Here is a 22,647-nt window from a genome sequence, read left to right as displayed (position 1 = left end):
TACAAAATTGTACAAATTTCTTAATTTGAGTACCATTTACCCCATCAAAAACATAAAATTGTACAAATTTCTTAATTTTGACTACCATTTACCCCATCAAAAACATAAAATTGTACAAATTTCTTAATTTTACAAATTATTTATTTCTGAATTAATTTATTTATTTCTGAATTAACTTATTTATTTACTGAATTAATTTGGTTTTTTTTTACTGAAATTTAACAAAATTGTACAAATTTCTTAATTTTGACTACCATTTACCCCATCAAAAACATAAAATTGTGCAAATTTCTTAATTTTGACTACCATTTACCCCATCAAATTTACAAAATTGTACAAATTTCTTAATTTGAGTACCATTTACCCCATCAAAAACATAAAATTGTACAAATTTCTTAATTTTACAAATTATTTATTTCTGAATTATTATTTTATTTCTGAATTATTATTTATTTATAACTCTGATGGGTGAGTTGGTAAACCCTGCATTACATAAAGATCTACGATAAAGTCTTACGACAAAAGTCTTACGACTTTACATACAGATTTATTACAAGCTCTTCTTCACGTATGTCAATTAAGCGATTAAGGTGGTCTGTGAGTTTAAAATTGATTCGTGTTAACATATTATTGTGACACCGTAAATACACAGGATTAGTTGGTTCTTGCACGATTAAACTTCCAGGGGGAACTTGTGGTGTGAACGTGTACAGGATGTATCCTTGTTGAGCCTGATTTGATCTTCCGAGATCTATTTGATAGCTGCCATCGATTACGTCACAAACCAGATTGACCGCGACCGTCGGTGTTATATTAACGATCCCCGGAGATATGTGTCTTCCGCCGCCGTGTGGATCATTATCATATCTAAGAACAACTGCTGGTGGAATTAATTTTCTCCATGCATCAAGTATTTTAGGAAAAAACTCATCAATGACATCATTGACAGATTTTCTTAACTCGGTTACACTATACCCCGGAAATTTAAAATTTGGTACATCGGCTTCTGTTAATTTATATTTTTCTAACCATCTTTTTGCATCATATCCTTCAAATGATTCTAAACTAACCATCGCTTGAACTATTCGGTTATTAAAATATTCCATATCTGATATAAGCTGATTTAATATTTCCACACGCGTGATGATTTTTTCACGCGATGACGCTGATATGTCAAAAATATGTTCGTTAAAATATTGATTTAGTTGATCTAGTTGTTTTTTACATTCTTGATTGATTTCCTGAAAATATTTAATAATATCACTCCGATGAAGACTAAAACTATTTGCTTTTTCCCCGGAATTGTTAAAAGCCCATAACTCATCATAACTGAGAACGAAAAACCTGATGAGCATCGATTTATTTTTTAAAATACGTAGTTCTTCCCCGTATGATGGATTAATTTCATGATATGATTGTCTATCCGTGACATAATCAGACTTTTTCGGTTCTGGTGGTATCGGTGTTATCGGTGGTGATATTTCAGGCCAACCTAGTACGGATCTTATCGTGGATTGATAAATATCAACGGCATAATCAGGCGAGTTTATTTCAATCGTCGAGGACAGGGTGGGTTCATGAACATTAATTGATATTTTTGATTCTTTTCCCGTTATTGATTTTATTCTACGCGCAAATTCCTCACTGATCTCTTCAATCTCGTAACTGCCGGTTGGTATTCCAACAACAACCCAGTCAGGTGTTCCATCGGGTTTGTTGTTGTTAGCAAATATAAGCGAATTATTTGCTGGTGTACCATTAAATGATTTTGATCTGATATTTGGCCAGCTGTAATATACTCGTAATTGTGCTAGTGCTATTTCTTTTACTGGAATTGCAGTGGGAAAATTAACACTAAATTCAGGATTAATTGAACTTACCGAGATCATCGTTATCTTTAGCGGAGTTGTGTTGGTCACGATCTGCTGGAGTAATTCTGTCATTATTGATACTTGTATCTTTAATACCTTCGTCGTATATTTTGGTTATCATTGAAAATTCGAAATCAGATATAATTCCATCACTGAGACTCGCTGATAACAGCGAGGATAATTTCGAGTATGCTACCGTCGCTGTATGTAATTTTATTTTGTAATCGGATAATTTTTCGTTCGTACAAGTACATATTTTTTTTGTGATGATATTAAGCACACCTGCAATAGTTGTTGCTGCTGAAATACAAATAGTTACAGCTACTGGTGCCATCGTTGTCAACGCTGATAATATTACACCGGTTCCAGCAACAACAGCGGATACTGAATAAACAATCACATCAACGATAACCAATCGTCGTCGATATTTTTTTACTTTTACTGTATATTGATCAACTTGATCTTTTAGCGCCGCCTGCCATTCACGTGCTTGATTGTACCTGTATTGTGCACCGTCCATATATATTTTTATGCAGTAACCAATTGAGGTGTTTCAGCTACAAATTCCAAACACCACCAGAAAGATGTTGCGGTTAATTTCTTATCATCTGCTTCCAGAATAAATATTTCTTCGGTTCCGCTATTTAATACAGCAGATACAACCCCGGAAAACCTGTCGGTGGAATGACGCCATGGAAACGTTGTAAATATTTCAAATTTTGCAGCACTAAACACAGACAGCCTGTACACGCCAGTGACTGTTGCGGTATATTTGATAGTATTATTTTTCTGCGACCATGTTGCAAATCCCGATGATACCGTGCATACGATGTTTGTGATATGCCCGGGAGTTATTGCAGCTGGAATTTTAATCAAATTTGTTTTGTTGACAATCTCAGGAATTCCCGCTACGATGTTTTGCTGTCTTTGTTTGATCATGTCTAGGTCAGTTTTGATATCAGAAAGTTTCATGTCAATGGCGCGTGGAGTACCGAAGAATTTATCTATGGCATCATCGGTTTTTTGAAAATTTCTTCGAAATCTTCCAAAAGCGCCTGCGTGAACGTCATACTCAGCCCGTAACGTGGATAATTTACCGTCTACGGTGCCATAGTTGACGTCGACGTATTTTTTTGTTGCTGCGTCTTCGTCAGATGTTGGATCTCTTAAAACTACTATTTTGTTCCCGTTCATGCTGAGTTCACCCATCATTGTGTCACCGGTGTTTCTCACGCGATTAGCAACACTTTTTGCAATTTCATCTCTGATGGTTTTAAGTGACATACTTGAATCTCTGATTCTACCACCGTCAGTAAACACGGGAATATTATCCGTAATTGCACCGAGTACTCGCCGGACTATATCATTCCATTTGATATTGCTGGTTTTTAGTTTACCATATCGATCCTGAAAAATAACAACTTCATCTGGGTCAACTCCAGCCAGGTTCATGATATCAGCGAGGTCATCCTTAGTCACATACTTCGACAGATCAACGTCGCCGGGCTTTTTCTTAACGCGTGAAGAAGATCTTCCGTAAATATCAACCATTATATAAGATCCGTTGTTTAAAACGCCTTACGCAACAAATCGGTTGCTTGTATAATCGTGCACGACTTTATGTGGCGGCCTGGATGATTTTGATATAGCGTCGAGTACATGAATTACTTCACGGCCGCATATTGGCGGATCTGTCATTGTTTGTGTGGGTAGCGTTGAATACCAAACTTTACAACCAGAGGTTGTTGCGTGGAGTGGTGCGACATACTTGATAAATTCAACAGATGGAGCTAACCCGTACGAATCAAAATAAACAATTCCACGCGGGTCAACCGCGTATGATACCCAATGAGTACCAGGTCCAGAACGTTCATCGAGATTAATAATACCTGTTTCTAGTTTGTTTGGTTGTTTCGGTAATTGATCTCGCATAAAAACACCTCTAAAGGCAGATATTTTTAATTTTTTAGCGGCATTAAGTAAATCAAAATTTGATGCTGGAACGTCTAACGAAATGATCCTGGAAGCCTTAGGCCTCGCCCCCAACGAGATCCTGGCAATCTTAAGCCGCGCCCCTTTTTTTTGTATCCTTGCCCTGTTGCTTTCTTTAGCGCCATTCCAGCGGCTGTTCCAACAGCACCTAACGCGGCTGCTTTTGCTACGGCTGGAGCAGCTGCAGCTATTAATGCCGGAATGGCCGCAAGTAGTGGAAATATACCACCCGTTTTAACCATGTCTTTGATGGCGCTCGGGGAGAGATGGAATTGAACTCCAGTTTTTGATTCTAGGGCTTTATTGAAATGTTTAATCTGATTATTTGTCAACGATAATTTGTTTGGACCACCACTAATATGATCTCGTTTTAGTGATAGTTTAGTTCCGCATTTGTTGGCGGTTTTTGATTGAAGCTTTTTTACCTGACGGGGAGTCAGAGTAACATTAACATGACTATACGACATTTTTATATAAATAATATTTTTCTAAATAACACGATTAAATATTTTCCACCGGTGCATCAACGACCCTCATTCGACCACTACCACCTTCAAGTAACATGGCTTTGTCGCTAAGTACGACCGCGATCGCTCTGTAGAAGGCACCACCAGGTGGTGGGTTAGTAACATGAGCTCGAAAGTGTATATCAACAACAGATTGTTTGGATAAATCAAGATGTTCTAGTGAAAAATAATAAATCGGATATAGACCTGTAAAATCTAATTGTGATATTTGCAAACCGGTATCTATATTTTGATCACGTCCCATGAATGACATTAAACGATGATATGCGCGCGCTACATGATTTTGATCAAAATTTAACAATATATCCTCAGCCGGTTCTTGATGTCCATTTATCCGTAAGGAAACTTCACTAACTCCAAGGTTATCAAATATCATATGTGAACGTTCTTGATCATTTATCCGGTCAATATTTTGCAGTGCAATAAAAATATGTCGTGGTGCAGAAACACCCTGTTGTGATGCTATATGCCATGTAAATAAACCATTAATATTGCTTTGAGCAGCATCTGTGGTTACTGTTAACCATGATAGCAATGATTTACCGCCTTGATCCATAAAAGATAGTAATTTTTGTTCCTCAGTAATAGATGGAGTCATTACTGGCATCCACAGTGAAAGTTTTGATATATTTACTTTACCATCAGCAACAACACCAGCACCTCGCCAGATTGCATCATTATCATCACCTTTTCTTACGAGCACAATTGTGTGTTTAGCTCCAAAGATGACCTTTCTAACATTTCTGCAGAATCCAAAGATGTGAGATAATGGAATTGCACACGAAAAATTTCTATTATCTCCCGACAGCGCTGTTCGGCGTGTTGCAAATCCCAGGTTGTAAGTCGCATTAACGGTTCCTGTAATATCAAAATCAGCACCTGGTCTGTCTGCGTGCTCAAAATCAACTGGTTGTGGATTAACTGCAGTATTTTGTGGTGTCCGTATTTTGGTATACTGAACATTATCAGCGTTGTCAGTAATATCCTTGGCAAACATCATTGTTGGACCAGCTGATCTTGTAAAGTCGTCAGAATATCTCGCCAGACCAATTATTGTTGTAGCAACGTCGACATCATTCTGAACTGATTCAATATTTTTTCCATCAATCATATATGTGGCGCCACTAAATAATGCCATGATCCCGTTGTTGACAAAACCAACACGCAAATTAGCAGCATATGGCGTATTAGCTACAACATTCGTTACAAGTCTACCTTCTACTTCAATAAACGCCTCAGCGGGCAAGAAATATCTACTTGTATCATGAACCTGTAATTCGATTCTCCCTCGCTGATTTGGTAGTCTTGCGTCATAAGAATAAAATTGATAATCACGTATAGATTCATACTTAAGGACAGGTGCCTCCATATCAAATGCTTGGTCTGATTCGCGCCTGAACATTTTTATTATAGTTACCATTTTTCAAATGATGATCATCGTCGACGAAGACCACTTCCTGCTATTAAATTTGCTGTTATATTTTTTTCTGCTTCTTCAGATATCGCCGCTAGTTTTTGATTTGCAGCCTGATTTATTATTTTACTTACGTCTGCGGGCATCACCTCAGTACTTGCCAGTTTCACCGGTGATTGTTGTTTTCGTCGCAATAATCGTGCTAGTCTTTCCTTGATCGCCGAGAACGCCTTACCAGCAACATTGACAATTGCACCAGGAGCTTTATCACGAACAATATCAATAGCCTTCATCGATAATTGTTTTGCAACAGGTGCTACTTTTGGAGCTATCCTTGTAAATAATCCCTGAATAACATCACCAAGTCCATTTCCGTAAATAACACTATAGATTGGTAATCGTGAGTTTACCGCTCTAACCTGTGTGGGTTTACGATGATTATTATGCACAATCATTTTATTTTATTTACCATTTATCTAACAACTAGTCATCAACGAGCTCATCAATAAGTTCTCGGTAAACGCCAATATCCATGATACCACCTTGAAATAGTCGCCGACAAATATCAGCTGCTTCATTGGTTATTTCTGGTGAATTATTTCCGGCACGTTTTCCTCCTATGAGAACTTCTAACCGTGACACGTCATTGATGATATTATCAGGACATAAACCAGATCCTGTTTTAGGTTCATCTTGAGGTGTTTTAAATACTGGTGGTTGCATTACCGGAGTAAGTACTTCAGTGGTGGCCGGGGGTGATCCAGGTGGTGAATCTGTCGGTGTAAATGTCATTTTCGGTGCAGAAATTTTACGTAAAGGTGAAGGAATTTTCTTCGAGGGGGGTGATTTAAGTGACTCTTTAGCCTTTTTAATTTCCGACTTCAACCTTTGCTGCGGCGAAGAAGATTGCTGTTGTTCTATTTGTTGCAGAGGTGGAGGAAGCTGATACTGGGAGGACTCTCCTTGTCCTAGTTGTTCCCGTCCCCCTCTAAGTCTATTTACTTCTTCATTAAGTCTTTTAAATTCTTGACCTCTAGCTTGTTTTTATTGTAATATACGCGATATATCCATTTAATGAAATCATCATCATTTGTTTTTCCATAAAAGGGTTTTAAAAAATTAGATTTATTAGATATATTATCTAATATCATCTTAGGTAATTTCTCTTTTTCAGTTTTTCTAATTTCCTCAACAACTCCTTCGTTAAATCTTGCAATTAATTTTAAGCTTTCTCCTGCTGATTTGGATTCAGATGCAAGTTTTTTTCTCACATTGGCGACTTCAGTACGAAGTTCTCCAATACCTTCAAGTATTTCCTCACCAACAGGTGGAGGTTGAGCTGCAGCTATGTCAGTTGGAAGGTCTCGTAAAATCTTCTTTGCCTGTTTAGTTCTTCTTGCTATTTTTTCTGATACCGGAAGAAGATCTTCTTTGATGACAGTTGTAACTTTCTCAGTAGCTGCAGTGACGGGTTTAAATAGTTTTTTAGTGTCTTCTTCGTACTCAACTTTTGCTTCTTGCTGCGCTTGTAGATTTTTTCTAAATGAGTCTTTGACAGGAAGAAATTTTTTAATTGCTTCCAATCGTTCTCGAGCTGTTCTTGCAGTATGAGATTCTGGATGTATCATTTTATTATAACATAATAATTTAATTAATATCAGCAGAAGAGGAGCAGCAGAGAGGGTACCTACCAACGTTGGTCGTCAAAAAAATAAACAAGAAATAAATAAACACGTAGAGTACTTTATTTTTTCAGCTACTATTTCGAACTGAGGTTTTATTAGTACAATCGGTCATTACAGAAATAAAACATCTCAAGGAAAAGTTCATTTGTAAAATCTTGACCTTTCTACGAGATGATTTTATTTGTTTGTTTTATTTGTTTTGTCGGAATTCTATGGTTTGTTCACCCTCTCTGCTGCTCCACGTGTGCTGTATCTCTACATTGGACTTGCATTGTGAAGTTAGACAGTAACAAAGCTTACATAATGTCAGTAACGTTATTGCAATATATATATATATATATATATATATATATATATATATATATATATATATATATATATATATATATATATATATATATATATATATATATATATATATATATATAATACTTTCCGATCTCTCAACTCACTGACATTTTTGTATGATTAAATATATGTGACTGAAAGTGAGGTGAAAGTACGAAAAGAGGGTGGGGGTATGATAAAGAGTGAATTTATCTATAAAGCTTCTTTTTTTTCAGGAACAAGTTATGGGGACTTCTATAAAAATGTGTCTTTATTTCCTGCGTAAATACCGAATATATTCCATATTGTGGTACACAAAAGAACATCGTAACTCGTTAAAAGGTCACTCTTTGTACCACACATGCACTATATCCTATATTAACGTAGAAAATAAATATAAAGGACAATGGATGCTTATTATATTTCAAGAAGTTCATTTAGACTATTGTCTTCAGCTGTCTCGTGCAATTTAATTCATCCGTCCTTCTATGCGTCCAGTGACTCATCCGTCCTTCCGTCCATCCGTCCCTTGTGTTTAATTAATTATTTTCTATGGATTGTCAATTATATACTTGAAAATGTTCATGCCATTGAAGGGTATTAATATAGTTTTAACTTCTGAATCCCAAAGAAATTATAAAAATTGTTGTATCCAAAGCATATAAGATAAACTAACACAATTAAAGTAACTTAATATTAAGACAAACGCATTCAAGTTTAATGAGAAACGATTACTTTACATCCATGCAAATATAAATCCATGCGATTAAGTCTTTGTTCTTCACCTTGGACGACACTTATCATTGACTTTGGAGACATATTGCGGGTTAATCCCTATTCCAGCGAAATCTCTCAGTTTTGATACAAACTTTCTTGGAAGTAGCCTGCAATAACAATAAAGACAGACATACTTTTTAATACAGCTGAGTTCAAGTTATATTGTTACATTTTCTTTTTCTAGCCAGTCCCAACATTTTCTCAAAACTGCTCAAAAAGAGCGGCTGTAAATATAATCTCTTTGTTTCCCGTTTTTAAGCTTTGTATAATATTTCATTCGACATCCTATAAATTCTTTAATCATTCTTCTTCTATTGACTTCTAAAACGCGATCTCTTTTTTCAGAATCACAGATCAAAAATGGCCTCTACAGTTTTGATTGGAGTTTTTGTATTAACTGCGAGTTCTGTGTAAAATTTGATAAGCATATGTATGTGTATACCTAAGCGTTCGCGTTTTGTGAATTGGTTGTGAAATCTATTTTGATACACACAGAACTAGAAAATCAAATATTTCTTTTCAGGCGTTTGTGCTAGGCCGATTATGCCGTAATCAATATAAATTCTATCCGACATCATTTTACACTCTTGGTAGATGTTTGTAGTGATCAACACTTCGTTACGGCACATGTGAAGCTCAAGTTGAGAAGGGCAGACATCAAGACACCTATACAAAGACGTTTCAATGTTGGGTATCTACATGATACCACCGTAAATACTGATTTCACCGTTGAAGTGAGAACTTCCAAGCTCCACAATAATTAGGAGAAGATGCAATCACCAGTAACACAGATATAATCAGCTCTGTATGGGGACAGAGTGTATCAGTCTACAGAAATAGCAGTGAAGTTTGTCAGGGTTTAATAGATAAGAAGAAGAAGAATGAGTAGATACAAAACAACACAGGGACAGTTACAGACTACTGAAGTGACATAAAGAAAAGACTGTCAGACTTCAAGTACTATTCAACACCAAGACAGAGAAGCAGACCGGAAAGCGAAGAAGCTAGTCAGAGTAGACAAACGATTTTTCATGGAATACCTTGACAGACAAGCTGAAAGTGCAGCATGTCGTGTAGAACAAGAAAATGTGTACAGAATCCACAAGCTTGTATTGGGAAGTATCAACAGTGTATGGAGATCAAGACAGTATGGTATCGGCACCAAACTTAAGTTGTACCAAAGCTGCGTTTTATCAACGCTTCTGTAAGACACGGAGTGCTGGCGTATTGCAGAGCGTGATTTTGTTAAGCACTCGTCCTTCCAAACCACTGGCATCCGCAGGATACTTCATATCCACTGGCCGAGGAAAATTTCCAACCATAACCTTCTTGTGCGATGCCACCAAGTATACATGGCCATTATCAACCTGATAAAACGCTCGAGACAGATCGGGTATCTGATAAGAATGGAGGCAAACAGTTGTAAGGACAATACTGCAATGGACATCAGAGGGAAGCCTAAGACAACACGACATCGTACTGTTGAGACGGAGATGGGGCACACAGCTGGGGCACAATAGAGAAAATGACCAAAGACAGACAGAAGTGGAATAGCTTCGTTGATGCACTGCATGCCAAATGGTGTGAGTAGTGTTCTATATCCACACTCCTTATAACTACGCTATAGATAGTTAAGACACACTTACCTACACAAAGTACTCTAATTGTGAGAAAGAATCCTTCAGATAATTATTTACTCTTTCAATGGCGTAAACAGCAGCTTTTCTTCACAAGATTTGTACAATGTCACACTCTTCACTAGACTCCTACTCTTTTGACACTCTTCACAATACTTGTACTGTTTGACATTCTTCACAATACTTGTACGGTTTTACAATAATCACAAGTCTTGTACTGTTTGACATTCTTCACAATATTTGTACCGTTTTACAATAATCGCAAGTCTTGTACTGTGACACTCTTCACAAGACTCGTACTCTTTTACATAATTCACAAGACTCGTACTCTTTTGACACTCTTCCCAATACTTGTACTGTTTGACATTCTTCACAATACTTGTACCGTTTTACACTAATCACAAGTCTTGTACTGTTTGACACTTTTCACAAGACTCGTACTCTCTGACACTTCACAAGACTCGTGCTGTGTGATACTCTTCACTAGACTTGTACTCTTTGACACTCTCTGTACCAACACTAACTACACTTTGTATAATGCGCTTATTCTTCATCCCACATGCACCTTTTTAACATCCATTTACCAACACTTTTTGCGCGGTTTTTACTAAATCCATTCTTTTCTATGGTATTAGGTGAACCCAGTTGTTTTGTTGTGTTTCCTGTCTGCTACACTATCTAACTAGTGTACGCACATACTCACGATACTTGCAATTATCCGCATACTAACTCTGAATCCATTTTTCAATGTTTTGATTTCCTTCAACTAACACTATCTGCATTGTGTACTTGGAACCCTCTCTTCATTGTTGCTCTTTCCGTCTACTAATACTATTTGTATAGTTTACCTTGAACCCACTATTCATTGTTGCACCTTCCATCTAAAAAAGCTGTATGCATGATGTACTCTGAACTCAATTTTCGCCATTGCACTTTCCATCGACTAACACTATCTACATAGTGTACTCTGAACCCGTTATAAAACTCTACTTGCACTGCTGTTCATTCTGTCTATTAACACTAACTCGTGCACTCGGAACCAAGTGGATACTCAGCTTGTACTATTGCTATTGTACTTTTCCTCTGCGGAAAATATCTACACGATTTACTCAAACCATCTATTCACTCCACTTACTTTACATTTTTGTACATTATGTCACTCCACTTACTTTACACTCTTGTACATTATGTCACTCCACTTACTTTACACTTTTGTACATTATGTCACTCCACTTACTTTACACTTTTGTACATTATGTCATTCCACTTACTTTACACTCTTGTACATTATGTCACTCCACTTACTTTACACTTTTGTACATTATGTCACTCCACTTACTTTACACTCTTGTACATTATGTCACTCCACTTACTTTACACTTTTGTACATTATGTCACTCCACTTACTTTACACTTTTGTACATTATGTCACTCCACTTACTTTACACTTTTGTACATTATGTCACTCTACTTACATTACACTCTTGTACATTATGTCTTCAAACCATGAACCATGAATCCAATCTTCACCATCGTCCTTTCTCTCAACGAATAATATCTACTAGATGCACTCTGAATCCACTCTTCACTTCAGTTGTACTGTTGTACATTCTGTTTACTAGCTTATCTATAGGTGTATCAGGAATCCACTCTTCACTTCGTTTGTACTGTTGTACATTCTGTTTACTAGCTTATCTATAGGTGTATCAGGAATCCACTCTTCACTTCGTTTGTACTGTTGTACATTCTGTTTACTAGCTTATCTATAGGTGTATCAGGAATCCACTCTTCACTTCAGTTGTACTGTTGTACATTCTGTTTACTAGCTTATCTATAGGTGTATCAGGAATCCACTCTTCACTTCAGTTGTACTGTTGTACATTCTGTTTACTAGCTTATCTATAGGTGTATCAGGAATCCACTCTTCACTTCAGTTGTACTGTTGTACATTCTGTTTACTAGCTTATCTATAGGTGTATCAGGAATCCACTCTTCGCTTCGTTTGTACTGTTGTACATTCTGTTTACTAGCTTATCTATAGGTGTATCAGGAATCCACTCTTCACTTCGTTTGTACTGTTGTACATTCTGTTTACTAGCTTATCTATAGGTGTATCAGGAATCCACTCTTCACTTCGTTTGTACTGTTGTACATTCTGTTTACTAGCTTATCTATAGGTGTATCAGGAATCCACTCTTCACTTCGTTTGTACTGTTGTACATTCTGTTTACTAGCTTATCTATAGGTGTATCAGGAATCCACTCTTCACTTCAGTTGTACTGTTGTACATTCTGTTTACTAGCTTATCTATAGGTGTATCAGGAATCCACTCTTCACTTCAGTTGTACTGTTGTACATTCTGTTTACTAGCTTATCTATAGGTGTATCAGGAATCCACTCTTCGCTTCGTTTGTACTGTTGTACATTCTGTTTACTAGCTTATCTATAGGTGTATCAGGAATCCACTCTTCACTTCGTTTGTACTGTTGTACATTCTGTTTACTAGCTTATCTATAGGTGTATCAGGAATCCACTCTTCACTTCGTTTGTACTGTTGTACATTCTGTTTACTAGCTTATCTATAAGTGTATCAGGAATCCACTCTTCACTTCGTTTGTACTGTTGTACATTCTGTTTACTAGCTTATCTATAGGTGTATCAGGAATCCACTCTTCACTTCAGTTGTACTGTTGTACATTCTGTTTACTAGCTTATCTATAGGTGTATCAGGAATCCACTCTTCACTTCGTTTGTACTGTTGTACATTCTGTTTACTAGCTTATCTATAGGTGTATCAGGAATCCACTCTTCACTTCGTTTGTACTGTTGTACATTCTGTTTACTAGCTTATCTCTAGGTGTATCAGGAATCCACTCTTCACTTCGTTTGTACTGTTGTACATTCTGTTTACTAGCTTATCTATAAGTGTATCAGGAATCCACTCTTCACTTCAGTTGTACTGTTGTACATTCTGTTTACTAGCTTATCTATAGGTGTATCTGGAATCCACTCTTCACTTCGTTTGTACTGTTGTACATTCTGTTTACTAGCTTATCTATAGGTGTATCAGGAATCCACTCTTCACTTCAGTTGTACTGTTGTACATTCTGTTTACTAGCTTATCTATAGGTGTATCAGGAATCCACTCTTCACTTCGTTTGTACTGTTGTACATTCTGTTTACTAGCTTATCTATAGGTGTATCAGGAATCCACTCTTCACTTCAGTTGTACTGTTGTACATTCTGTTTACTAGCTTATCTATAGGTGTATCAGGAATCCACTCTTCACTTCGTTTGTACTGTTGTACATTCTGTTTACTAGCTTATCTATAAGTGTATCAGGAATCCACTCTTCACTTCAGTTGTACTGTTGTACATTCTGTTTACTAGCTTATCTATAGGTGTATCAGGAATCCACTCTTCACTTCGTTTGTACTGTTGTACATTCTGTTTACTAGCTTATCTATAGGTGTATCAGGAATCCACTCTTCACTTCAGTTGTACTGTTGTACATTCTGTTTACTAGCTTATCTATAGGTGTATCAGGAATCCACTCTTCACTTCAGTTGTACTGTTGTACATTCTGTTTACTAGCTTATCTCTAGGTGTATCAGGAATCCACTCTTCACTTCGTTTGTACTGTTGTACATTCTGTTTACTAGCTTATCTATAAGTGTATCAGGAATCCACTCTTCACTTCAGTTGTACTGTTGTACATTCTGTTTACTAGCTTATCTATAGGTGTATCTGGAATCCACTCTTCACTTCGTTTGTACTGTTGTACATTCTGTTTACTAGCTTATCTATAGGTGTATCAGGAATCAACTCTTCACTTCGTTTGTACTGTTGTACATTCTGTGTACTAGCTTATCTATATAGGTATCAGGAATGCACTCTTCACTCCATTTGTACTGATGTGCATGCTGTCTACTAATACTATCTACTCAATAATGTACTCAGAATCCACTCGTTACTCCGCTTCCACTGTTGTACTTTCTGTTTATTAACACTAACTACATGGTGTACTTGGAACTCTGAACCAAGTCGTCACTTTTCTAGAACCGTCCTAACTGTATACTAACACTGTTAATTCTAAAACTATTTATATTATGATAATATTAGTAGACAGAATGTACATCAGTACAAATGGAGTGAAGAGTGGATTCCTGATACTCCTATAGATAAGCTAGTAAACAGAATCTACTCTTTTCACTTGCTCTGTTGTGGACTTTGTCCACTACATACTACCTGACATACGATGCACTCTATCTTTACCCTACTTGTACTGATGATGTACCTCCGTCTACTACTCTTTCAATATGGTACACACTTAGCACAGTCTTCACCCCGATCTCACCTTTGTACTCTTTGAATATCGGTTTGTATCTACACAATTTAATATGCACACACTCTTCACTTCGCTCGCACTGGTGTGCACCCTGTAAAAAATAACCCTATATGGTGTAGATTGTGTTCAATCTTTACTCCGCTTACACATTATCTACTTACGACATAAAAATGGAGAGTTCAGCCACTCTAGGTATGATTACAACTTGTTTATTCCTCAGGAAACCATCAATGGCAGCCTCAGCTGTATCTTTAGCCGTCAACATACCAACGTTAAATCTACGAAAAAAGACCAAAGTCAAACGGCTTAGATCTAATCTGATTAGAAATGCATTGATGACTGATATGTAATACAAACTAACATATGAATCTTTTTTAAGCAACGACATCATCAACAGCAACTATACTCATCATCATCATCATCATCATTGTCGTCGTTGTTATGAGACCCCGCCAAAAATTATTTTATTAAAAACGTTTGAATTTCATTAACTTCAAGACTGTTTGGTTGGTGTTGAGGTTGTTGGGAATGTGGGAAATGGTAGGATTCGTTGCAAGTAATACTCTTTTTTAGCAAGTACACTGATGGAATTGAATACTTATGTTGAAACAAATAGATATGTTCTAAAAATTAAGATATATATATATATATATATATATATATATATATATATATATATATATATATATATATATACGTGTGTGTGTGTGTGTGTAATGGCCTGGAGAAAGTCGTTGTTTTATAATTTGGTGACATAATGATGGTAGCTCCTTTACCAATTGATTACATATGTATATGCTTGTACATCCCGCCCAACCCCAACTATACTTGTTGATATTTACCCAGGGAACTGACCTGTCCTTTGGAATTTTGATGATTCCTGTGTCGACAACTGTGGGACACACAAGCGTAGTTTTGACGCCATCTTTCCCTGTACACCGTAACTCTTCTGCTAGTGCCTCCATCATTCCATAAACAGCAAATTTCGAAGCACTGTGATTTGAATTTAGACAAAAAAAATGAGAGAGAGAGAGAGAGAGATTTAACATAGAACTGGGGTTCTGCCATGCGAATGTGTGAATCAGGACTTAGACCCAGCATATGATTGAATAAATAAATGATTCTGAAATTAACCCCGAATATGAATATAAGTAATTACCATAACAATGAACTAGTAAATAAATGATTCTGAAATCAACACTGACTCCGACATAAGTAATTATCCAGACAACAGAGTAATAAATAAATGATTTTGAAATCAACACGGACTCCGACTTCTGTAATTACACGACAATGTCGTCGTACATGTTACATGATATCATCGAAAAGCCCGTAAGTAATTACATGTAAGTATTGTTGTACATGTTACATGATATCATCGAAAAGTCGACGTTTTCGGTGATGGTCTGAATGAAAATATTGTTCACACACACATACACACACACACACACACACGATGGGTTACCAATAATCGACTAGATAGCAGACTCCGAACCGCCCTGCCATGGAGGCCACGCAGACAAGATGGCCTTTATTTTTAGAAATCATCGACGGAAGAAACTCCTTAATTGTCTGAAAAGTGAAGTATACGTATTTATAATTTATAAAAAAAAAAAAAAAATAAAACCCTGCCCCAACCCCCACCCCCCAACCCCAAAGAAACAAACGATAAACATCATACAAAACTGATTGCTGAGGTTGAGTCCTAACTCAACATGTCATTAACCGGAGTATGTTACTTCATGACAATAACAGCGAAATTATTTCCCAAGCTATTGTATTTTGATTTTTTCTCTCTCATCGTCATACTATGCTATGTACACGAGAGACCTTGATATTTATTTATCAGATATACGGATTGTTATTATAAGAAGTATGACGTAAGCATCATTCCTTACGGATTGTCATCACAGAACGGGTGACCTACGTTATGTCCAACAACTTCGGTAACGTTGAATCGCTTACAATGGCAAATAAACTTGATTTTCACTAAGTTTAAATTTTCAAACTGTTAATAAGAGCGACTGAGAGAATTAATTTTGTCTGAGATTCGACGAGACAGCGTATATATAGACATACGTGCGTACGTAAGAAGGTACACACATACATACATAGATAGATACATGCATAGATACATACATACATACATACATACACACACACATACATACATCCATACATAAATACGTACGTACGTACGTACGCACGCACGCACGCTCGTGCGCGCACACACACACACACGCACGCACGCATACATACAGACATATATACATACATACATACATACATACATACATACATACATATGGAGAGATGGTCAGAGAGATACAGACGGATTGAAAAGACAGATTATTACCCAGAAATGCGCCATGGTGTTGACGTCAATAGTTTTCCGTATGTCCTCGTCCTCTATTCCCAGCAGCTCCCCTCCATTTAGAATTCCTGCATTATTCACCAGGATGTCAATATCTCCTACCTCACGTCGTACCTGTCCTGCTAGTTTTTTGATGTCATCCAATTTGCTGACATCACATACATAGGCGGTGGCGGTGCCTCCTAACTCTCTTATTTTGTTGGCGGTGGCTTCGTTATTGGACTAATTTCATGAAAACATTGAAGTGATATGACTTGACTTAAAAAGAAACATCTACAACATTTCGTTTAGATTTTTTTTATAGATTCTTAGCGCTTAAACAAATATTTATGAAATTATTTAGTTCACTTTGATGTCTTACGGTACAAGAACATTTACACTGTCATATCGGGTCAAACAAATCAAATCATATCAACTGTAAATCTATTTAAAATGTGTTTTCCCCTTACACACAGGCCCGACAAAGGGGAGGGGGCAACCGGGATATATCTCAGGAGCCCGGGCCCGAAAGGGAGCCCGTGCCAAGCCACAATTTTTTATTTTATAAAATAATTTTTTTGTTTGAACAAGAACAAGGAGAGGCTCGGGTGTTTCTTACCACCAGGTCCCGTGATCGCTCTCTACGGCCCTGCCTGCACGTTGTTTGATGTAGTTAGTAAGCGAGGTATTGACATCCATACATAATTAGACAGAATTACTTACATCTATATTGATAACTATAATGACAACTTCCTCTTACTTTATCCACACAACCGCTCCGGTGGACTAGTGGTTAGAGCGTCCGCATCGGATGCGGGAGGTAGTGGGTTCGATCCCTGGCCGAGTCATACCAAAGACTTACACAAAATGGTACTAACAGCTGCCTCGTTTGGCGCTCAGCATTAAGAGGTTAGTGTTAGGACTGGTCGGCCTGGTTTCAGGATAATGTGACTGGGTGGGACAGCTACATGTCTGTGGCATGATGCTCCAGTGCTAGACATCACTATAAACTGTCACAATGCAGACATCGTAGCGATATGACTGAAAAATTGTTAAAGCTAAGTTACAAATCCAAATCACACACACACACACACACTTTATCCACATGATCTCGTTTATATCTTTCCGTTGCTTGTTTACTACGTATATTCCACGGCTATATGACCTTAATAAGAATGTAAGTTCCCTAATACGAAAACGTGTGTCATTGTGAAGAATATTTTCCCGGTCAATTATAAGTTACTTTTCGCGTCGGAATTTGTTTTGGGAAAGATAATAGGTGTAAACATCCGGATTTAGTATCTTTATCGTGGCGGCACTTCAAGGTGAGCCTAAAGTTAGTGTGCCCTGAGAATCACAAGCTATTAGCGTATTCTCAAGATCTGCTATTTGTGTTGATATGCTCTTTCAAACAGCCACTTAGAAAGAAACGAAAAACACTTGACACCGGAAAGATTTAGACAAATTTCAACTTCATATAGTTGATAAAATATACTTTGATAGTTATTTTGGTATTTTTCGAATTTAGTCCAAGTGCACGATTTAATACTTTTACAGTCGCGTCATTTTTTTCTCTTTTTTTCAAACGATGCTTAATGCAGTCGAATTAAATGTATAAGTCTGCTGTGTAAAAAAATTGAAATGTTGTCGATTTTTATATTAATTGTTGACTTAGTCACATACAGTGATTCAGAGAAATTCAGAGAATTGTCATGTATAGATTGTTGAAAACCAGTAACCATCCTATTCAGTGTCACAAGCAGTAAAGATGCGAGATAATGGGACAGCTATTGAAATTTGAATAGTACAGTATTTTAGCCTAGGCTGTTGACCACATACACTAAAACGATAAAGTAAAAAAAGTTTCTTTTATACATTTAGATTCTAGTGATTTTCATTTATCCGCTATTGTATTGTAGCTTATACTATCGTGTTACTGAATGTTTACTATTCGAGATGAATGTTATAATTGTCGTGCTTAAAATTAGCAAAGGAAACGGAATGAAGAAATATCAAATATCATTGTTATTGAGAATGTTCATATAGAAGTAACATGATTGGGGAAGTATGAAAACTTTTTTATATGTGCCGAAATAATTTTGTGCATTGAAGTGTTAATTTTCATTGAGCCATTCAAACAGATACTTCCATGAGCATGTTAAAGGAAAAAATGTGCACATTTGCAGAAAATAAACGCTTCGATTTGAACCTGAAAAACGTAAACCGAATTGCCTTGTGCGAACAGAATCGAGGTTGATATTTTACATAGAGCTCAATATCAGTGTGAGACAAAATGGAAGAACTGAAATTAAGAAAGATATTTTTTTTCTCGAACTAATGAACAGATGAATATTTGGGAAGCGAATGGAAAATGTCGGAAGGAGAACAACGGTTACGTTTTGTATAGACGAAAAACAAATTGTTAAATGGCAAAATTTATATCATTCACTAGAAGAAGCATTATTAGCTAGTGAGTATACAAAGTAAAGCGATCAAATCAACCAAACCGATCAAAGTGTTTTTGATGTGTTAAAGCTATCCTTGTGGCTGAATAATAAAATAACAAATAGCTTATTTAATTAGAATGTTGCCAACTAACATAGAGTTATCCATATGTATTTTTTTGTAAAATCTAAAATCCTTTACAGCAACATGAAAGATGTTTCAACTCTAGGGTCTTGAACTAAGTAACAGAAAAGAGTGAAACCAATAAATTTTGTAAATTTCAACAAATTCAAAAGTCAAAATTTAAAAAAAGAACTTAGAGTATTATGAATTAAATCCCAAATAGTCCTACAAGTTCTACCACAAGTCAAAAAGTATATAATAAAAACAGAATGAATTCCAGTGGTTTTCCTAATGAATTCCAATCTTGAATGTGTAGATGTACCAACAGCCTGGACTAGTGTCGGTATGCTAACATTATTGATGTATCACAATGATTTATCCAAACATGTCTCTAAATGAATTCACAATAATCCCTAAAATAGTTATTTAGTCCTAAAGGAAAGTATAAGTGAGCAGTTTGTATAATTTAAATAAATAAATAACTCTCTTTAAAAAACAATGAACGCAAATAAAGACTTTCAACTTCCGATGTTATATTAGGAATAAATAATTTCGGTGCAAACAGCCTACATGTGAAAGCCTGACCCAATAAGAGGACCATGATTATGGTCCAGTCTTTATTTCCAGAATATTCTTAGTTGAAAAACAAGGTCAGGTCTTTCATTTAAGTTTTAGTAAAGAACATAACAAATATCAGGTAGACCGAGAAATCTTGAGGGAAATAAAATAAAGTCCAGATCTCAAATCCAAGTAAACCTGTTTATCTACACGTAATAAATATCTTAAAATATCATCTTCAATAATAGACAAAAAGGTAATATGTTGCTTACAACATGACCCTTGCAATCTATATTGATGGACAATAGCCAATACACAATACAAATTATCATTTTCAAAACGTGCAGTTTAAAATTACTTTTATTTGCATCCTAACTACTTTTCTAAGCGTGGAATGGAAAAGTCTGAAGACTTCCCGAATGTACATGATAAGTCCAGTCAATTAGGGTCTTGTTCTATAAGAAGCAATGCTAAATGTGCGTCTTTGATAAAACAGCCCAGATTGATGTAAGTAGGATGCTTGAATTTATTCAATGAAATTGTACAACGTCTTACCTAGACCGATTGGCAATGTAAGAGGCTAGAAAACAACTTTATGTGGATTCTATTTTCTTCTAAATTTTATACAAAGTTTATTTTGGAAGCCAGCTTTATATAATTCTTGTACAAGGTCTGACTGTGAGTTGTTACTCACTAAGTAGGAAAAAATGCAATTTTGGCTTTGGAATGTCCCTAAATGATATCAGGCCCCCAAGACGCTTGTGTCTATCCATAGGACAGCGTGTCTAATTTACCACAACAAGAATTTGAGGCGTTTTCATTCTCTCTTTCTATATTTTCTGTGACAGAATAATTTTAAATAAAACTAGACTTAATTGCTTTTGCTGGTGTTGTAGAAAACGAGCAGAAAACGTAAATTTTCTCTAATTACAGAGTTGTACTTTTGCATCACCCCCTCATAGTTCTGTATCAAAACGTTCACCACCAAAAGTTAGTCTAGTTAGATTAGTCACTTAATATCTAAGTAATCTATGTTGTCACAGTCATCATAATGTGAGTATTGAAAACAATTATTGCAGTTATCAATATGATAAATTTACTGCGCAACGTAGTGAAAATCTTGGCAGAAAGAAGAAGTAACGCAATATTTCCCACCTGAAAAGATTTATAAATCAACATGCTTACCTTCATAACAAACATACCTTATAATTCGATACTAAAGTTATCAATTTGAACTTGGTAGGCGATATACGTTATCTAGAATTGAGGAGAGGTTACTCGTCCCATTCCGACCCACAGCAATCGATTCCCGCAAAGTGATAGTAAATAGAAACTTCAAGACCAATTCTATGATTCATCCACAGCCATATTCTGAAGTGTGAGGTATCAATCTTAAGCAGTTGTGGGACAGTAATGTGGCATTGCACGTACAAACGCACGAACGGAAACATGAATTGTCAAGTTTGTACAGTTTAAATTTTTTTTGGAAACGTATGGGGACGGAGTAGTTTGAATATTTTTAATATATATTTGCTAGACATCAATATTTAGTTTCTCTGCGTAGGATTGAGACATTTACGAGAAAGAAAACACAAATTTCTCTCTCATTGTGCCAGTAAATGACACATTTCTCTGTCAATGTGTCAATAAATTCGCCTTTATCGACTCTCGTGAGTTTAAAAATAGACTTAAAAATTATTCTGAAAATGTCTTTTTCCTAGCAGGTAAGACGTCGTGGCACCAACATAATAAGGATGATAATATATTTAATCAAATCAAATCAGAGTTGTCACCTTTGTCTTATGAATTTGTGATTCGACGGCTAATATTGACATAAACATAACATTCACGTCATACTTGTAATGAATTCATTCAGACATATACCAGAGAGAGAGAGAGAGAGAGAGAGTTACCTGATTTATATCCCATAATATAAGGTTTCCTCCCAGACGAGCCAATTCAACTGCCATCTCTCTCCCAATTCCGTGTCCGGCTCCAGTGACCAAAATATTCTGTCCAACAATGGTTTTTCTTCGGGGAGGGACACAGACACGAAAAATACTTTCCAAGCAGCAATACAAGAAATACAATCCCAAGTACACAACCTCTGCAGCTACCGTCATTGCTGATCAATGATTACACTGTCTCTCCTTTACTAACTTGTTTCTTGAGATACATTTTCTGACAATAATGAATGATACGACGTTTGCTCCCCAAAGTGGACAACTGTGTCATACAGTACATGAACTCTGTTGATACGAGGGACGACTCACTCTTCTCAAAGGACCCTCTTGTATGATAACGTCTCCAATATCGAGGAATCATTGATATACATTTGCTGGTGATAATATTCCTTCCCTATCTTTATTCAGGACAGTTGTGTGTGATAAAGTCCCCTTTATCAATGAAATCGGGTATAACCTACATGAAATGTCAATGGAGTCTAATGCTTCAGCACGAGAGAACAATTTATAACGAATATTGTTGTTGTTGTAGGGTTTAACGCCATTTTTCAGCACAATATACATGGCGATCTGTATCAATGGTGGAGGAAGAACACAGAGAAAAACCCGGTAATGACCACCGACCT

General features: G+C 36.4%; 1 protein-coding gene across 1 annotated transcript; it reads right to left on the bottom strand.

Moving 5' to 3' along the window:
• Positions 1–8,025: 8,025 nt before the first annotated feature.
• LOC149784515 (17-beta-hydroxysteroid dehydrogenase 13-like) lies at positions 8,026–22,363 on the bottom strand. The gene is made up of 6 exons (XM_089933282.1): positions 21,971–22,363; positions 16,935–17,174; positions 16,044–16,150; positions 15,434–15,571; positions 14,740–14,856; positions 8,026–8,700 (listed from the first exon to the last, which is right to left on the bottom strand). The coding sequence occupies exons 1-6, from the start codon at positions 22,178–22,180 to the stop codon at positions 8,598–8,600; spliced, it is 915 nt and encodes a 304-aa protein (XP_089789408.1). The 5' UTR covers positions 22,181–22,363; the 3' UTR covers positions 8,026–8,597.
• Between the last annotated feature and the right edge of the window lie 284 nt (positions 22,364–22,647).

This window comes from Sinohyriopsis cumingii, chromosome 14 (genome assembly GCF_028554795.1).
Source record: "Sinohyriopsis cumingii isolate HCF-2022 chromosome 14, ASM2855479v2, whole genome shotgun sequence".
Taxonomy (NCBI): Eukaryota; Metazoa; Mollusca; class Bivalvia; order Unionida; family Unionidae; genus Sinohyriopsis; species Sinohyriopsis cumingii.
This window is presented reverse-complemented; position numbering and strand designations above follow the sequence as displayed.

What these genes read in the sequence shown, in the direction of transcription:
- LOC149784515 (XM_089933282.1), bottom strand. Translation starts at nt 22,180, where the DNA reads ATGACGGTAGCTGCAGAGGTTGTGTACTTGGGATTGTATTTCTTGTAT. An exon ending in ACACCATGGCGCATTTCTGG is followed by an intron (nt 16,151 to 16,934) that starts GTAATAATCTGT and finishes TTCACTTTTCAG; the next exon opens with ACAATTAAGGAGTTTCTTCC. An exon ending in TGCTATCTAGTCGATTATTG is followed by an intron (nt 15,572 to 16,043) that starts GTAACCCATCGT and finishes TTCAAATCACAG; the next exon opens with TGCTTCGAAATTTGCTGTTT.